This window comes from Trichomycterus rosablanca, chromosome 17 (genome assembly GCF_030014385.1).
Source record: "Trichomycterus rosablanca isolate fTriRos1 chromosome 17, fTriRos1.hap1, whole genome shotgun sequence".
Classification (NCBI taxonomy): domain Eukaryota; kingdom Metazoa; phylum Chordata; class Actinopteri; order Siluriformes; family Trichomycteridae; genus Trichomycterus; species Trichomycterus rosablanca.
Genome location: NC_086004.1, coordinates 17,005,414 through 17,024,925, shown reverse-complemented (window position 1 = coordinate 17,024,925; position 19,512 = coordinate 17,005,414). Strand labels below are relative to the sequence as shown.

General features: G+C 41.3%; 1 protein-coding gene across 2 annotated transcripts in view; it reads left to right on the top strand.

The window, feature by feature from the left end:
* The window catches only part of ccdc102a (coiled-coil domain containing 102A), a 160,630-nt gene that overhangs the window by 78,143 nt on the left and 62,975 nt on the right, over positions 1 to 19,512 (top strand). For both annotated transcript variants that reach the window (XM_063012751.1, XM_063012752.1), the window contains exon 6: positions 8,612 to 8,821. In XM_063012751.1, coding sequence (XP_062868821.1) covers positions 8,612 to 8,821 — 210 coding nt within the window. The remainder of the gene's footprint in view (positions 1 to 8,611; positions 8,822 to 19,512) is intronic.

Here is a 19,512-nt window from a genome sequence, read left to right as displayed (position 1 = left end):
TCACACTCTGCTCTTACTGGTGCAATGTGCAATTAATGAAGATTGGCCACCAGACTGGTCCAATTTAGCCATGAAACCTCCCACACTAAAATGACAGGTGTTTCAGTTTTATTGTCCAACCCCTGTATATATACAGTGTATCACAAAAGTGAGTACACCCCTCACATTTCTGCAGATATTTAAGTATATCTTTTCATGGGACAACACTGACAAAATGACACTTTGACACAATGAAAAGTAGTCTGTGTGCAGCTTATATAACAGTGTAAATTTATTCTTCCCTCAAAATAACTCAATATACAGCCATTAATGTCTAAACCACCGGCAACAAAAGTGAGTACACCCCTTAGTGAAAGTTCCTGAAGTGTCAATATTTTGTGTGGCCACCATTATTTCCCAGAACTGCCTTAACTCTCCTGGGCATGGAGTTTACCAGAGCTTCACAGGTTGCCACTGGAATGCTTTTCCACTCCTCCATGACGACATCACGGAGCTGGCGGATATTCGAGACTTTGCGCTCCTCCACCTTCCGCTTGAGGATGCCCCAAAGATGTTCTATTGGGTTTAGGTCTGGAGACATGCTTGGCCAGTCCATCACCTTTACCCTCAGCCTCTTCAATAAAGCAGTGGTCGTCTTAGAGGTGTGTTTGGGGTCATTATCATGCTGGAACACTGCCCTGCGACCCAGTTTCCGGAGGGAGGGGATCATGCTCTGCTCAGTATTTCACAGTACATATTGGAGTTCATGTGTCCCTCAATGAAATGTAACTCCCCAACACCTGCTGCACTCATGCAGCCCCAGACCATGGCATTCCCACCACAATGCTTGACTGTAGGCATGACACACTTATCTTTGTACTCCTCACCTGATTGCCGCCACACATGCTTGAGACCATCTGAACCAAACAAATTAATCTTGGTCTCATCAGACCATAGGACCTGGTTCCAGTAATCCATGTCCTTTGTTGACATGTCTTCAGCAAACTGTTTGCGGGCTTTCTTGTGTAGAGACTTCAGAAGAGGCTTCCTTCTGGGGTGACAGCCATGCAGACCAATTTGATGTAGTGTGCGGCGTATGGTCTGAGCACTGACAGGCTGACCCCCCACCTTTTCAATCTCTGCAGCAATGCTGACAGCACTCCTGCGCCTATCTTTCAAAGACAGCAGTTGGATGTGACGCTGAGCACGTGCACTCAGCTTCTTTGGACGACCAACGCGAGGTCTGTTCTGAGTGGACCCTGCTCTTTTAAAACGCTGGATGATCTTGGCCACTGTGCTGCAGCTCAGTTTCAGGGTGTTGGCAATCTTCTTGTAGCCTTGGCCATCTTCATGTAGCGCAACAATTCGTCTTTTAAGATCCTCAGAGAGTTCTTTGCCATGAGGTGCCATGTTGGAACTTTCAGTGACCAGTATGAGAGAGTGTGAGAGCTGTACTACTAAATTGAACACACCTGCTCCCTATGCACAACTGAGACCTAGTAACACTAACAAATCACATGACATTTTGCAGGGAAAATGACAAGCAGTGCTCAATTTGGACATTTAGGGGTGTAGTCTCTTAGGGGTGTACTCACTTTTGTTGCCGGTGGTTTAGACATTAATGGCTGTATATTGAGTTATTTTGAGGGAAGAATAAATTTACACTGTTATATAAGCTGCACACAGACTACTTTTCATTGTGTCAAAGTGTCATTTTGTCAGTGTTGTCCCATGAAAAGATATACTTAAATATCTGCAGAAATGTGAGGGGTGTACTCACTTTTGTGATACACTGTATATATATATATATATATATATATATATATATATATATATATATATATATATATATATACAGTGTATCACAAAAGTGAGTACACCCCTCACATTTCTGCAAATATTTTATTATATCTTTTCATGGGACAACACTATAGAAATAAAACTTGGATATAACTTAGAGTAGTCAGTGTACAACTTGTATAGCAGTGTAGATTTACTGTCTTCTGAAAATAACTCAACACACAGCCATTAATGTCTAAATGGCTGGCAACATAAGTGAGTACACCCCACAGTGTCCAAATTGTGCCCAAAGTGTCAATATTTTGTGTGACCACCATTATTATCCAGCACTGCCTTAACCCTCCTGGGCATGGAATTCACCAGAGCTGCACAGGTTGCTACTGGAATCCTCTTCCACTCCTCCATGATGACATCACGGAGCTGGTGGATGTTAGACACCTTGAACTCCTCCACCTTCCACTTGAGGATGCGCCACAGGTGCTCAATTGGGTTTAGTCCATCACCTTTACCTTCAGCTTCCTCAGCAAGGCAGTTGTCATCTTGGAGGTTGTGTTTGGGGTCGTTATCCTGTTGGAAAACTGCCATGAGGCCCAGTTTTCGAAGGGAGGGGATCATGCTCTGTTTCAGAATGTCACAGTACATGTTGGAATTCATGTTTCCCTCAATGAACTGCAGCTCCCCAGTGCCAGCAACACTCATGCAGCCCAAGACCATGATGCTACCACCACCATGCTTGACTGTAGGCAAGATACAGTTGTCTTGGTACTTCTCACCAGGGCGCCGCCACACATGCTGGACACAATCTGAGCCAAACAAGTTTATCTTGGTCTCGTCAGACCACACTGCATTCCAGTAATCCATGTTCTTGGACTGCTTGTCTTCGGCAAACTGTTTGCGGGCCTTCTTTTGCGTCAGCTTCCTTCTGGGATGACGACCATGCAGACCGAGTTGATGCAGTGTGCGGCGTATGGTCTGAGCACTGACAGGCTGACCTCCCACGTCTTCAACCTCTGCAGCAATGCTGCAGTCATGTGTCTATTTTTTAAAGTCAACCTCTGGATATGACGCCGAACACGTGGACTCAACTTCTTTGGTCGACCCTGGCGAAGCCTGTTCCGAGTGGAACCTGTCCTGGAAAAGCGCTGTATGACCTTGGCCACCATGCTGTAGCTCAGTTTCAGGGTGTTAGCAATCTTCTTATAGCCCAGGCCATCTTTGTGGAGAGCAACAATTCTATTTCTCACATCCTCAGAGAGTTCTTTGCCATGAGGTGCCATGTTGAATATCCAGTGGCCAGTATGAGAGAATTGTACCCAAAACACCAAATTTAACAGCCCTGCTCCCCATTTACACCTGGGACCTTGACACATGACACCAGGGAGGGACAACGACACATTTGGGCACAATTTGGACATGTTCACTGTGGGGTGTACTCACTTATGTTGCCAGCTATTTAGACATTAATGGCTGTGTGTTGAGTTATTTTGAGAAGACAGTAAATCTACACTGCTATACAAGCTGTACACTGACTACTCTAAGTTATATCCAAGTTTCATGTCTATAGTGTTGTCCCATGGAAAGATATAATGAAATATTTGCAGAAATGTGAGGGGTGTACTCACTTTTGTGATACACTGTATATATATATATATATTCTCAAAATATTCTGGAAACATTAAGGAAAACATTTACAAAAAAGTGGATTATATCTTTAATGGAACAACACACGGGTATAGATTTGGTCTCAATTTGAAAAAGAGAAGCTCAGTTAGAGAAAGCATTATCAAATATTGAACTTTTTCTGAATTTTTTGATGCTCATTCATTTGAAATAAAACGGCAGTGGCATGGCATTGTACTTTGTTAAGTTTACGTTATATTGTATCATATATCGCTACTTCTCAAAAGCATATCAATTCTCTAATTGTGAGATAGGTGTAATGCGGTTATGACAGAGATGTTCACAAGTCACAAAATATGAGTCCGAGTCGAGTCACGAGTCTTTAGGCCAGAGTCCGAGTCAAGTCATGAGTCAATATAATATACACAAAACATATTGGAAATGTAGCGTAGAAATAAACAAATAATCTGTAAGTTCAGATAAAAACAACAACAGTTAGGGACTGTATTGTGCCGTATTACTTAGTGCCTTTACTTTCCTAGGTACCAGTTAAAAGCTTAAACTGACGTTTTGTTTTCATTGTAAATTACGGCACAGCGGCCAAACACAGCAAAAAAAAATCCATAATACTCCTTAGCTTATGTTGTTCCAGATGCTATTAAATTTATAACCATGTGTCCCATTAGGAATATAATCTGTTATTTTGTAAATGTGCTTAGAATTTAAAACTTCCAAACTTTTCCCAGTTGTGAAGTAAAACACGAACTCATTAGAAAGCCAATCAAGCGTTTCATTAACAATCATCTGTGTGATGCTGCATCTTACTAATAATTAAAATCAGAAGGTCTGATTAGTTCAGAAAGCGGTTCTTACAATCATTAGCGCCAATTCTGTAGACGTCAGTTACTGTGACGTGCACTACGTAGGGTATTCCACCATTGTAAGTAATGTATTCCACCTTTTTTTAATAATGGTGTAAATGTACCATATATTTGGCCAAATAGTTTGTGTTGGTAAAGGCAAGTATCATCATCATAAAGAGCCGTTAAGTCATCTCAGAGTGTTGCATGAATAGTATTTCTCCAGCATTATTTCTCAAAACCTCACTCATCATGGTTTTTTAGCACTTAGCCAGACAGCACTTTCAGCACTCCCCGCATGATGACAGCTAGCGTGTTTTATTAGGTGTACTTGTGTATTCATTGTGAACCTCTCTGAATGCAGCCTTATTACTTATTGCACACATATTATGGAGCATGAAGAGTTCATTCAGTTGCTGTGCATGGTTAATGCTATTTGAGTTGAGACTTTATTCATGACTTGCGTGTGTTATCGTGGCTTTTTATGATGAGTTTTTATGAAAAGTCATATTAGTCATAACATTATGACCACCTCCTTGTTTCTACACTCACTGTCCACTTTATCAGCTCCACTTACCATTTACAAACACTTTCTAGTTCTATAATCACTGACTGTAGTCCATCTATTTCTCTACATACTGTTTTAGCCTGCTTTCACCCTGCGCTTCAATGGTCAGGACCACCACAGAGCAGGTATTATTTAGGTGGTGAATCATTCTCAGCACTGCAGTGACAATGACATGTGTTAGTGTGTGTTGTGCTGGTATGAGTGGATCAGACACAGCAGCGCTGCTGGAGTTTTTAAATACCATGTCCACGCACTGGTCCACCTTGTAGATGTAAAGTCAGAGACGATCCCTCATCTATTGCTGCTGTTTGAGTTGGTCATCTTCTAGACCTTCATCAGTGGTCACAGGACGCTGCCCAAGGGGCGCTGCTGGCTGGATATATTTTTGGTTGGTGGACTATTCTCAGTCCAGTAGGGACAGTGGGGTGTTTAAAAACTCCATCAAGAACCTGGTAAACAAAATCAAGAGAAGAAAATGTAAACCATCACCAAATCTGAGTTGGATGAGTTATGCATCACATAACATGTAACAGGTTTTGTCAGATACACTGTTGTTACATTCTGCATTATTCTGTACTTGATTATTTTAAGTGATCTGAGTTACAAGCATCTCCACTACATGCTGTGTCTATATTGTGCAAGGACTGATCCATCTTAAACCCATTTTATTATCTGTATCCCCAAACCACACACATGACAAACATCTTTTCACCTCTACACTTTAAAATCAAGCCATTTCTTAATAATTGTTTCATTTTACAATCACAGTCTTGGTTATTGTGATTAAAAATGCAATACTTTTCTCAGCAAAGAAGGCAATAAAATAAAACTAAAATAGCCCTGCAGTTATATTGTGTCTCAAAAGTGCAAATTCCCGAAGTTTCCATTAGTGTCAAGTCATAAAGTCTTCGAGAGCCCTTTATTTAGCTCTTAATTATTCCCTAATGAGTCATCCAAGTAGTCTGAGGAAGTAATTTTACAGTCATTTATTATTAATGGCTCGCAAAATAACATAAAACCCCATGGGATTCAAGAGTCACATAATTATGGTGAAAATTTCACTTTTAAACAAACTATATTTTTTATCTATAAACTATATCTGTTTGCATGTTTGGTAAAACAGTTTACATTATGTGGGAATGTGCTCTTTGGAAGGAAAAACAATGTCTTGTGGGCTTTTCTCTGTAATTTCTAGTTCTCGGGGGACCAGTGACATCTTTCTGTGTTAGTGTTGATTCCAAGCATGTTAATCCAATCCAGTTTTATTATTGATATATAAGACCTGGTAGGTTGTCCTGGTGGCTCGGTTGGTAGCACTGTCACCTCAAAGCAAGAAGGTTCTGGGTTCTATTCCCATGTGGAGCATCCCGGGTTCTTTCTGTGTGGAGTTTGCATGTTTTCCCTATGTCTGCGTGGGTTTCCACAGTCCAAACACATGAAAGTGAGGTGAATAGGAGATACAAAAATTGTCCATGGCTCCATGACTGTGTTTTTATATATATATATTATATATACGGAGAGACACACCCTGAGAGCACTCTTTCCTCATCTCTGTGCAGGCGCCATCAATCAGCCAGCAGAGGTCGTAATTGCACCAGTCATGAGAGAGAGAGACCCCATTCGGCTTAAGCCCGCCCATCTGAACAACAGGCCAATCGTTGTTCATGTGGCCGCTCAGCCTTAGCCGGCAGGCAGAGCTGAGATTCAATACGATGTAGTCAAGATCCCAGCTCTGGTTCCAGCATGTGTTTTTACCGCTGCGCCACCTGAGCGGCCTCATGACTGTGTTTGACATTAAAATTAAACTGATGAGTCATGTACAGCCAGTAATTACCTGTCATGTCATGAATGTAAGTGTGTAAAACATGAGGAGACCTGGTAAGGTAAAGGATACGTGAAAAATCAAAGTTGGCATAACTGTTAAGTATTCATTATCATTATGATTTTAGTATTATGTATGATTTTTAACCCTGTCTCACAGTAATGACACAGAGAGCACTTCTTTATACAGAATCTCCCTAGCTCTTCCAGATGCATATAACCTTTATTAGAGACTCTCTTCTTCAGCCCACCTTTTTTAGGTTTTTAATAGGGGTTCCAGTACCTAAGGGGATTGGGTTTGCCATGAAAAAGTTTGATTCTGTGAAACTTGGCAAAGGAAATTTTTTTCAGTATCTCCCAGTACTTGAGTCCATGATCTTATGTATTCTTACAAGGTTTCCAGAGCCTTTGATGAAAAAAAACAGTACTGATTAATTACAGTAAGGATTAGGCTCATTTGTTTAATCGTTCTATTTATTTATACCAACCTCGCTAAGTGGCTACAAAGCCATATGAGTGTCTTACCTGACAACAGAACAGAGTTCTAGTAGTGGCTAGGAAATTTAAGCTATGTAAGTTTTTGTTTAGGATAAAGACAAGGCTTTTTTCCCTTCTTATTCACCTGTACTTCGGTGGATTTACGCGTGAGACCAGTGCAATGAGCCTGGGGTGGCACGGTGGCAAGTGGCACTGTCACCTCGCAGCAAGAAGGTCCTGGGTTCGATCCCCAAGTGGGGTGGTCCAGGTCCTTTCTGTGTGGAGTTTGCATGTTCTCCCTGTGTCTGCATGGGTTTTCTCCGGGTTCTCCGGTTTCCTCCCACAGTCCAAAGACATGAAAGTGAGGTGAATTATAGATACTAAATTGTCCAATACTACATGACTGTGTTTGATACAACCTTGTGAACTGATGAACCTTGTGTAATGAGTAACTACCGTTCCTGTCATGAATGTAACCAAAGTGTAAAACATGATATCCTAATAAACAAAAAACAGAGGGAGCATGTGTCAGGCAAATATACCCTTCTCAGATGTAATCGGTGTCCCCAGCAGTGAATGACTAATTGGCTCCTAAATTGTGAGAAAAAAAGGAGAAAATGCATAAATATAGTAAAAATAAATAAAAAATAAATAAATACAAAACTGGCACATTTGGTTGTTGGCATAATTGGTACCCTTTTATCTTCATTCAGGCAGATTAATTACAGCTTAGGTTGTGTTAAATTCTTAGTTCAGAGCTTAGTTCTAGCAAAATGCATATTATAGTTAAAAATAGTTTGAAAGTCTTGCAGCAAGTAATGTTTCATAAGAAAATAATGCATTGTTGTAAGTGGTCCACTTGGCATGCAATGCAGCTGGGGGTGAGGGGGCTTTTTTGCAGAATCATGTCCTGCTTTGCCAAATATGGCTGGCAAAGGGGACATGGAGGTGCAGGTGATTGGCCTGTTAGCGTTGAGCGTTAATTAAGTTCAAAGTGTTTCTGTTTATCATTTTAGTTTAATTAGTAGCTTTAATTAAGCTACTATTAGTCTATGAGAGCACCAAAAACGATGTTTATTTGGCATACTTAATGGTGCTTTATTGGGGTGGTAAATGAGGTTTCTGCTTATCCTTTATGCTATCCTTTTAAAGTTATGGAACAAATTAATGGTAATTCTTTACTTTAAGTGTACAGCGACTTACTGTAAGGATCCGTCCCAGGTCGTGGTAAAACATCACCAAATGTCTTCACACATAGCACTAAAGGGTGTTGTGCAAGCAGCAGGGGTCACCAGAGTATATATGGTGAATGGATATATCCAAATTGTGATGAAGAAAATGGCAAGGAAACAGATCTTCTGTAGAATAGCTAGTGATTATTTTGGACATGAGATTATAATCAGTTCTCCTAGTGCTTGTGTTTTAAATGGTATGTTTATCTACTCTTTATAAAAACACCATTTGTTGTTTGGTTGTGCGTGGTCAGATGGAGCGTCTGCAGGTGGAGAACGCAGCTGAGTGGGGCAGGCGGGAACGATTGGAGACGGAGAAACTGGCGCTGGAGCGCGACAACAAGAAGCTGCGGGCCCAGATGGAGGACCTGGAGGAGCAGCTGGTACGCAAACGTAAGCAGGCGGCCAGTGCCCTGGACACAGACCTCAAGAGCATCCAGATCGAGCTGTTTGAGAGGAACAAGGTGAGCACAGGATAATGCTGACCAAAACATAACCACAGCAAACTGGTCAGCTTTTACTAAAATATTCTGTAAATTATTAATAATTGTATTAACTATTTAAAACAGTTTTAGTAAAGGTGTATTTAAAGTTTACTCCGTGAGCCAGCTGGCATGATACTTTTGACCGCTTGTAGTTAATAGGAATATGCTGAAGGCTGTTTCCACACGCTTATTAACCTGTGCAGTTGACCGCATCTTCACCCGATTCTCATATCCTGTACCTCCAACTGTCACTGCTTTCCTCTCCATAAATTATTTCAGGGCATCTTGGCATGCATTCATCCTGGCATCTTTATGAGAAATGTATTGCTAAAGAGACAGACATGTGGAGGGTTTGGCAAAAACCTGAACTGAAATATTTTAGTCAGGTGTGTCTTACTCAAATGAAGTGAATGGCAGTACCTGTATGCCCAGACACTTCTTTTCATTTAGTGCCTCGGAAGGGGGGCCTAGTCGTTCCTATTACACAGCACCTGGCATAGTCATGCTGAGGTAGCACGAAATGCTCTGTTTGCGGTAGACATGGCTGTAGTTCTCTGATGTCGTACCAGGTCTCCCAGAACTAAATGAAGTGTATTGGCATAAGGAAAACAATCTTATGTGGCATAGTTTATAGAACTTGGGGTTAATGTGAGTTTAAATCCTTAAACTGAAACAGTTATAGGCAGAAACAGAATAGACAGACCCTGTGGACCAACATTCATTTGTGTGTATCAGTAATATTTAGTTTGAATTAGCCTAAGCCCAGGCATTACTGATAAAGCTTATGTGGCTTAGCTGAAGCTAATTGAATTCTGTGCGAAGAAATCCCTGCCAATTGTTGTGAATGGGATGATGGCACATGATGTAGATTTATAGCCAAAAACATTTACAGTATCTACACTTAATGGCTATAAATATGTAGACATCTGTTCTAATTACTGAGCTTTTAAGTGTGTTTTATCCAATACATATTGCAGGCAGGTGTGCACAATTCATTATTTATATACTTCTAATTTGTGGTAGCAGTTTTCCAGCAGGGGCAGCACAGTGGCTAAGTGGGTAGCACTGTCGCCTCACAGCAAGAAGGTCCTGTGTTCGATCCCCAGGTGGGGTGGTCCGGGTCCTTTCTGTGTGGAGTTTGCATGTTTACATTTAGCAGACGCTCTTATCCAGAGCGACTTACAGAAGTGCTTGCATAGTAAACATTACCTTACTCTAGTTTAAGTAGACAACAGTTCAAGAACACAAATCTGCTGAAACCCTGTTAGAACCAGTGTTTTTTTGTTTGTTTTTGTGCAGGAAATGAATGTGTGTTAGTAAGTAAGTACATGTCAGCTTAAGTGCTTAGTAAAGAGGTGATGAAGGTTTTTAATCTTCTTTTAAAGACAGCAAGAGATTTAGATGTTCGAACAGACAGAGGAAGTTCGTTCCACCACTTGGGTGCAAGTACAGAGAAAAGCTTCGAGGCATGTCTTTCTCAAGTCCTGGGTGGAAGATCAAGTCGGGCGAGACTAGTGGCTCGGAGGTTGCGTGGCATAGAGCGGGCTTTGATTAGACCTCAAAGGTAGCTTGGGGCTGGTCCATTTTTGGCTTTGTAGGTGAGCATCAGTGTTTTAAACTGAATGTGTGCAGCTACAGGAAGCCAGTGAAGAGAACGCAGCAGTGGGGTGATGTGGCAGCATGTTCTCCCTGTGTCTGTGTGGGTTTTCTCCGGGTGCTCCAGTTTCCTCCCACAGTTCAAAAACATGCAGTCAGGTTAATTGGAGACACTGAATTGCCCTATAGGTGAATGGGTGTGTGTTTATGTGTGTCTGCCTTGCGATGGACTGGCGCCCTGTCCAGGGTGTTACTGTGTGCCTTGCGCCCATTGAAAAGCTGGGATAGGCCCCCCCCCCGCGATTGGATAAGCGGTTAAGAAAGTGAGTTAGTGAGTTTTATTTCTACCTAATACATTCTGATTGTCTAGTATAAAGCAGAAGGAAAAATGATATGTCCAAACTTGCAAAAAAATGCAATGACATTATATATTTGCTGTGTTCAATAGCTAGTGATTGGTTTCTACAGTAAAATAGGATAAGTTCTTTACATACTTGTGTTCCATATCTCATGCAGTTTTACTCTTTAAAAATGTTATTTTAATTATTGAGCTCAGGTGTTTTAGCCAAGACCAATAGCCAGCAGGAGCATACAAGCAATTATATAGAATTAATGATGTGCTTCCAGCTTTATTACAGAATGACTGTGCAAAGTGAGGTCCATAAAGACATGGTTTGGCGAGTTTTATTTTTTATCGTCATTAGGATGAACTGGAGTGTCAGTTGCGAGTCAGACTTTCTTGTTCCACACCAGTGCCTGATCTATCATGCTGTTTTGACCAAACAGGCACAAATTCTTTTGGATGCACAGCAAAATCTTGTGCAAAGCCTTCCATGAAGAATAAAGACTTTTTATGCATTTTCCTCCCAATTTAACATAGCCAATCCGCTGTTGGGTACCCTGATGGCGTCCAAGGAGGGCGTAAATTCACCAGACACACTCCTTCCAATATGTGTGCAGTCCACCAATTGCTTCTTATTCTCTTGTAGAACTAAATGAAGTGTATTGGCATAAGGAAAACAATCTTATGTGGCATAGTTTATAGAACTTCGGGTTAATGTGAGTTTAAATCCTTAAATTGAAAGAAACAGAATAGACAGACCCTGTGGACCAACATTCATTTGTGTGTATCAGTAATATTTAGTTTGAATTAGCCTAAGCCCAGGCATTACTGATAAAGCTTATGTGGCTTAGCTGAAGCTAATTGAATTCTGTGCGAAGAAATCCCTGCCAATTGTTGTGAATGGGATGATGGCACATGATGTAGATTTATAGCCAAAAACATTTACAGTATCTACACTTAATGGCTATAAATATGTAGACATCTGTTCTAATTACTGAGCTTGTAAGTGTGTTTTATCCAATACATATTGCAGGCAGGTGTGCACAAGTCATTATTTATATACTTCTAATTTGTGGTAGCAGTTTTCCAGCAGGGGCAGCACAGTGGCTAAGTGGGTAGCACTGTCGCCTCACAGCAAGAAGGTCCTGTGTTCGATCCCCAGGTGGGGTGGTCCGGGTCCTTTCTGTGTGGAGTTTGCGTGTTTACATTTACATTTTCGGCATTTAGCAGATGCTCTTATCCAGAGCGACTTACAGAAGTGCTTCCATAACAAGGAGGGCGTAAATTCACCAGACACACTCCATCCAATATGTGTGCAGTCCACCAATTGCTTCTTATTCTCCCAAACTTTGGCGAATTTGCTCGTAAGGTCGGCTTTGTGTACGGAGAGCCACGTCTTAATCTCTGCGCTCCCTTACTTTCTATACAGGTGCCCTGGGCAACCAAAGTTCTTACACAGCGTTAATAACCCCACCCCCTGGTTCGGTCTTTCCCACCCAGCAGACTGCCCAGCTGACCGGTAGCAGAGCCGAGATTCAACCCGGGAGCTCAGAATCTCGGCACTGGTGTGCGATTATCCCACTGTGCCACCTGGGCGCTTCTACTGTAGAATGAAGACCTTTATGGTCATAAAGGGCTGTAATAATGGGCATCATTTTGAAATGGAATGTTAAACAATCTCGTGGTCAGTTCTTCACATACTATTGGCCAAGGTATATAAATACTTGCAAATGCTGTATTTAACACTAAAGACAAGCCTTTCACCAATCTAACTTCTAAAATACCCCCCAAAAACCCCACCTTGATACTGTGTTAAAATTCCATGAATGTAAAGTCATTGAAGACGACGCTTTAACAAAGGCATAAACTTAATCCAATTACATATTCACTTAAATCCAGGCTATTGTACACTTTTACCACCCTGCTAAATCCAGTTCTATTTTTGGCTCGATGTTTAGAGGCTAATAAAAGACCTTGATTAGATGGATCAGGTGTTTTGGATTAGGATTGGAGAAGAACATTTAAAATCAGAGGTTTAGCAGCAATAATCACTGTGTGGCTGTGTTAAGTAAGTGTGTGTTTGTGTGTTTGTGTGTGAGTGTGTGTGTGAGAGTGTGTGTGTGAGAGTGTGTGTGTGAGAGTGTGTGTGTGAGAGTGTGTGTGTGAGAGAGAAAGAGAGACAGATAGAGAGAGAGAGAAAATAGAGAGCAGCTAAAATTGATGCATCACTGATTGTGAAGTGTTTGAGGAAATTCAGGCTCTTATCAAGACATTTAGAGCTTTTAGAAACGTATTGAGTAGACATGGAGCATTTTTCACACAATCATGGTAAAAGTCTAACTCACCTAAAGCTGAGCACTAATAAAACTGCAGTGTTGCATGAAAACAAGAGCTGTTGCTTCTAAAGTTTGAAGCTGACCCGCATTGATAAAACACTGGACACTGGGGTGCTGCACTGGTCCTGTGGACTGGGGTTTGAATCTGAGGAGTCATGCATTGTGTGTTTTTGTGTCCATGCAAGTTTCCTCCAGATAACTATTTTTTTTTCCATCCCTTTAAATGTCTTAGTAAGTAAATTGTCTATTTAGCTGTAGTGGGTGTACTCTTGGGTGTCTTGGACCATGTGTTTTTGAGTATGATACATGTGCTTTTATAATCCTGACAAAGCAGTTACTTAATATAAGTGTGAAGCTTACAAATGAGCATTGCCATCATGTTAAGGAGGCCAAAAAAAGTATACATGTACCTGCCATGTTTCTTTAAATCATACGTCTCGTTGCCAGCTGTGCCACTGGGGTCATGCTAGTTGTCATTCTGAGGCGTCAGACCTTTTTGAGAGATTAATGAGCTTCTCTTAAAGCTCTCTAAATTTGTTGGAACAAATGGGTCGATGAGGACAGAGCTGAATGACTTGGCAATGACTTGCAATAAAGAGAGTACACCATCATTAGACAGAAAAAGTGACTCCCTTTCTGCTCTTTAGTGCCCGACCTTTCTCACTGTGTCTGATTTCTGTCTTTCTCTTACTCTGATTTGCACTCTTTTTCACTCTACTCTCAAGCTTACTGCTGCAGATTGATGTCCATTGTCACAATGCTGTTCCCCGCAGAATGTGCAGAAGATTGGGAGAGGAACTATGCACTTTGTATGTGTCTTGGTTTGTGCTATACCACAAACAGAGCACTGATTTGATCAAGTTGATATGCTCTGGCTTCTCGGTCACTGCTCCTGGTATGTTTAAGGACTTTGTTGGTAGTTGGTTACAATAGAGATGCAAAGTAACCATTTAATTCTGTAGCAGTTTCATTCATTCATTCATTTTTTAAGACTAAGTGTGTTTTTTTATTAATCTTTAGTAAGTGTTTTATCTTGATCTGGGATAAAGGAGGCCCTCAGCACTTCCCCTACTGTTTGTAAAAGGGTAAATATGGGACACCTTGAGGTGTGACACATATCTGTGAAGGAAGAGGTCCTGGTGCTTGAGGGGTGTGACGCTCTGCATATGTCATTGCCCTAACACAGCACCACTTTGACTTATACAGTACTTTGCATAGATGGGAGGTTGGAGAGGCCTGCTCCAATCACTTGGCTAGTCTTGCTCTTGGTTGTATCTGATCTGAAATCCCCAAAGGCAATTTTCAGGATTAATTGAGAGACAATAACATCAGTCATTAAAGTGTATCATCCCTATGCCATTGGTGCACAACTGCTGCATTTCCAAGGCTTTATACATTCCCTTGTTGGGCTCCGAGGTGAGTGGGGAGAATCTTGAATGCTTCTTAATGTGGATCCCAATATTAACCCCAAACAAAAGCTGATAGACTATGATATGGAAAGAACTGGTGTCGACCCTGGCCCACACTTTGCAGAATGAGAACTGGCTGTGGGTAAACATTATGGCGTTATTGGTACCTGAAAGTCTGCTATCAGACTATCAAATTGTCATAATGGGAATTTGTATGGTCAAAGATGTCAAAATCTTAGGTCAGGACAACTCCTGGTTGAATGTGTTATATAAAAACCATGCCAAAGTTTCCAAAATTAGATCAACATCTTTAAATACTTAACTGCTTCATCATCTTCTTTGGGATCCCAGGCCAGATCAGGCTGCAAATGTCCAAACGGTGGAACAAGCAACCAGCTGCATACTTAAATAGGGGAGAGACTGCTTTTATCTGCAATACCCCCTTAACAAACACACACATACTGACCGAATATATGAGATACCTCCAGGAAAGGGCAAAGTTCGCCATGCCGAACACCATAGAAGATATCTTAGTCCTAACAAGGATAACCACTCTTCTCAAATTCAGACTTCAAAACCTTAATCTAGATCACCAGGCAAAAAAAGAATCAGATTATTAGTCTGGAAACATTGACACAAACCCTGGACTAACCCTGAAATCACTCTGGACTAACCCTGGACTCACTCTCGACTGAATGGACACACAGAGGAACTCGTTTATAAATGTAATTTGTAAATAAAATTACAACTATAAAAAACCTTTAACCTCTTCTGCCATAAAATAACTCTAGGGTTGATATTGAGTTAAACAACACAATACCCACATACATACAGTCAAGCCGGAAAGTCTGCACACCCCTTTCATCTTCTCCACGTTTTATTACGTTATACACTCATTCTATAATAGATTGAGTTCTTTTTTTGCCTCAAACATCTACACACAATCACCAATAATTATGAAGTGAAAACAGGGTTTAGAAAATATCAAATTTTATTTTACTGACAAAAATGGTTTATTTAGGGGTTACATATCTGTATGGGTGGCACGGTGGCTCAGTGGGTAGCACTGACGCCTCACAGCAAGAAGGTCCTGGGTTCGATCCCCAGGTGGGACGGTCCGGGTCCTTTCTGTGTGGAGTTTGCATGTTCTCCCCGTGTCTCCGTGGGTTTACTCCGGGTGCTCCGGTTCCTCCCACAGTCCAAAAACATGCAAGTGAGGTGAATTGAAGATACTAAATTGTCCATGACTGTGTTCGATATAACCTTGTGAACTGGTGAATCTTGTGTAATGAGTGACTACCGTTCCTGTCATGAATGTAAGTAAACCATGTGTAAAACATGACGTAAAAATCCTAACAAACAAACAAACATATTTGTACACAACCTTAGCCTAATACTTGGTTGATGCACCTTTGGCAGCAATTACAGCTTTAAGGCATCTTGGAAAAGAAGCTACAAGCTTGGCACACTTGTTTCTGGACATTTTTGCCCATTCCTCTTGGCATATCCTTGCAAGCTCTGTCAGATTAAATGGGGAGCGTCGGTACACAGACATTTTCAGCTCCTTCCACAGATGTTCGATTGTGTTCAGGTCTGGGCTCTGGCTGGGCCACTCAAGGACATTCACAGACTTTCTCCGAAGCCACTCTCTTGGCTGTGTGCTTCAGGTCGTTGTCATGTTGGAAGGTAAACCTTCGCCCCAGTCTGAGGTCCAGAGCGCTCTGGAGTAGGTTTTCTTCAAGGATCTCGGTGTACTTAGTTGCATTCATATTTCCCTCTATCAGGACTAGTCGCCCTGGTCCCGCTGCTAAAAAACAGCCCCACATCATGATGCTGCCACCGCCATGCTTCACTGTAGGGATGGCATTAGCCAGGTGATGAGCGGTGCCTGGTTTCCTCCAGACGTGACGTGACGCTTGTCCAAAAAGTTCAATTTTGGTTTCATCATGGTTTGAGAGTCCTATAGGTGCCTTTTAGCATAGAAGGTGAAAGGGGTGTGCAGACTTTCTGGCTTGACTGTACATACATACATTTCATGATCAACTAATCCACCTACTGGCATGCTTTGGGGAAAACGGCAGAAACTGAAGGGAACTCATGCAAACATGGAGAAAACATGCCCAACTATCCACAGACAGTAACCAGTGGCAAAGATTGAACCCAGGTTCCAGGACTCTAGAGCTTTCCATCACCGTTATTACCTGTTACACTTGTCACTGCTAGACATTTAAAGCGGTGTGGTAGTTACAATAGGTTTTTTAAGAACTTAAAAGGTGTGTTTGCATTCATGTTTGTATTAAAGCTCAGCACAGCGTGGAATAAATGTTTTTGAACTTTGAGTTCATTCTGCCATGATTTTCAAAGCTTCATCAGCCAAAAATGTATTTCAGATTTTCATTCAAAGCTTTCACAGTTTCCTGTGTGCAGTGTTATCGAACATTTAGATGTTTTATAGATTATCTTTTGAGTGCAGCCATTTAAATGAAACATCAAAGCGCTAAATGATGGAAAATGAAAGTGTGGCTCCAAAAGCTGCAACATTAAAGAAGAACTACAAAGCCAAAAGTCAGACTAGTAGTAAAATGCTTTCATTTACCATGTTTATGAAATTTAATACAGTAGGTTTTTTATTATTATTTTGTAATCAGCAAAGCAATGTGAGTGAAAGGTTGTATATTTAAAAAAAAATCCAAATTTCATAGTATTCTGTCTGGTCATATTTATAATAGGTGAACAATGACTGAACATTTATTCATTTTAAAAGAATTCTAAATAAAGTTAATCGGTCAAATGTGCTCACTTGCTTTTTAGTAGTGCCAAAAACTGAAAAAGCACCGAAAGTTTAACGTCATCAACAAATACGAGAGGCTTGTCGTTATTTCCCCACCAACCCACATTCCCTTTTTTTTGTTTAATGGTGCCTAAAGTTAAGACATTTACAGACTGAATTCTGATGTGTGTCATTTTGAGATTATGAACATGTTACACACAACTGTAACTACTCCAATAGTGTTTCATATAAAAAGGTTTCAGCTGTGCTCTTCACTTACTTTGTTGCTAGCTAATATGTATGCAGGCAGCCAAGTAAATCATTCAGAATCAAGCGTGTGGGTGGAGTAGCTGTTGACCTTGATTCAGTACCAAGATTGCTGTTATCACATGTTCACATTGTACGTTGTACACTATATTGCCAAAAGTATTCGCTCATCTGCCTTCACACGCATATGAACTTGAGTGACGTCCCATTCTTAATCCATAGGGTTTAATATGATGTCGGCCCACCCTTTGCAGCTATAACAGCCTCAGCTCTTCTGGGAAGGTTTAGGAGTGTGTTTATGGGAAGTTTTGACCATTATTCCAGAAGCACATTTGTGAGGTCAGACTCTGATGAAGGCCTGGCTCACAGTCTCCGCTCTAATTCATACCAAAGGTGTTCTATCGGGTTGAGGTCAGGACTCTGTGCAGGCCAGTCAGGTTCTTCCACACCAAACTTGCTCGTCCATGTCTTTATGGACCTTGCTTTGTGCACTGTCATGTTGGAACAGGAGGGGGCATCCCCAAACTGTTCCCACAAAGTTGGGAGCAAGAAATTGTCTAAAATCTCTTGGTATGCTGAAGCATTAAGAGTTCCTTTTACTAGAACTAAGGGGCCGAGCCCAACTCCTGAAGTACAACCCCACACCATAATCCCCCCTCCACCAAACTTTACACTTGACACAATGCCGTCAGACAAGTACTGTTCTCCTGGCAACCGCCAAACCCAGACTCGTCCATCGGATTGCCAGATGGAGAAACGGGATTCGTCACTCCAGAGAACACGTCTCCACTGCTCTAGAGTCCAGTGGCGGCGTGCTTTACACCACTGCATCTTTGGCGCTTGGTGATGTAAGGCTTGGATGCAGCTGCTCGGCCATGTAAACCCATTCCATGAAGCTCTCTACACACTGTTCATGAGCTAATCTGAAGGCCACATGAAGTTTGGAGGTCTGTAGCGATTGACTCTGCAGAAAGTTGGCGACCTCTGCGCACTATGAGCCTCAGCATCCGCTGACCCCGCTCTGTCATTTTACCTGGCCTCTACCACTTGGTGGCTGAGTTGCTGTCGTTCCCAATCGCTTCCACTTTGTTATAATAGCACTGACAGTCGACTGTGGAATATTTAGTAGTGAGGAAATTTTACCACTGGACTTGTTGCACAGGTGGCATCACGGTACCATGCTGGAATTCACTGAGCTCCTGAGAGCGACCCATTCTTTCACTAATGTTTGTAGAAGCAGTCTGCATGCCCAGGTGCTTGGTTTTATACACCTGTGGCCATAGAAGTGATTGGAACACCTGAATTCAATTATTTGGATGGGTGAGTGAATACTTTTGGCAATATAGTGTATCTACAGAAATCTTAGCTGATGGCAATTCAGTCTTGTCAAGTAAATACCTGATTAAACCAATCCCAAGCATTCTCTGTGCTTAAATCTGATGCTGTTTTTACTTTAAGAACTTTAAGAATTCAATCTCACCATTGTTAACATTAGCGACCTGATTTAACATTACAATGTTAATTAAGATATTTAATTGGTGTGCAGATACAAACTTGACTGCACACAGCTGCAGAACATTTTGTAGTGTTGCAAGTTTGAGGTGTAGCTAAAGCACTGGAGCATATGGTGCTTGGTTTCAAGGCCTTTACTTTTTTGTGGTGCACACACAAACATACAAATTAATTTACTGTCTGCCAACTACTGACCTACAGTGACAAGACTTTCAAAATAGCACACATGGCTATGTGGGTGTACTAGCTGTTCAGATAAACAACAAAAATGAGCAGCCTACACAGATTAGGGCTGCCACTAACAGCTATGTTTCTATTGATTAATCTACTGACTTTTTTTTCCTACCAATTACTCGGTTGATCTAAATGATTATTCTCCAAAAAAAATCTAACTGATAATTTCATTTAAGCTTCTTTTATTTTACTAACAACAAATT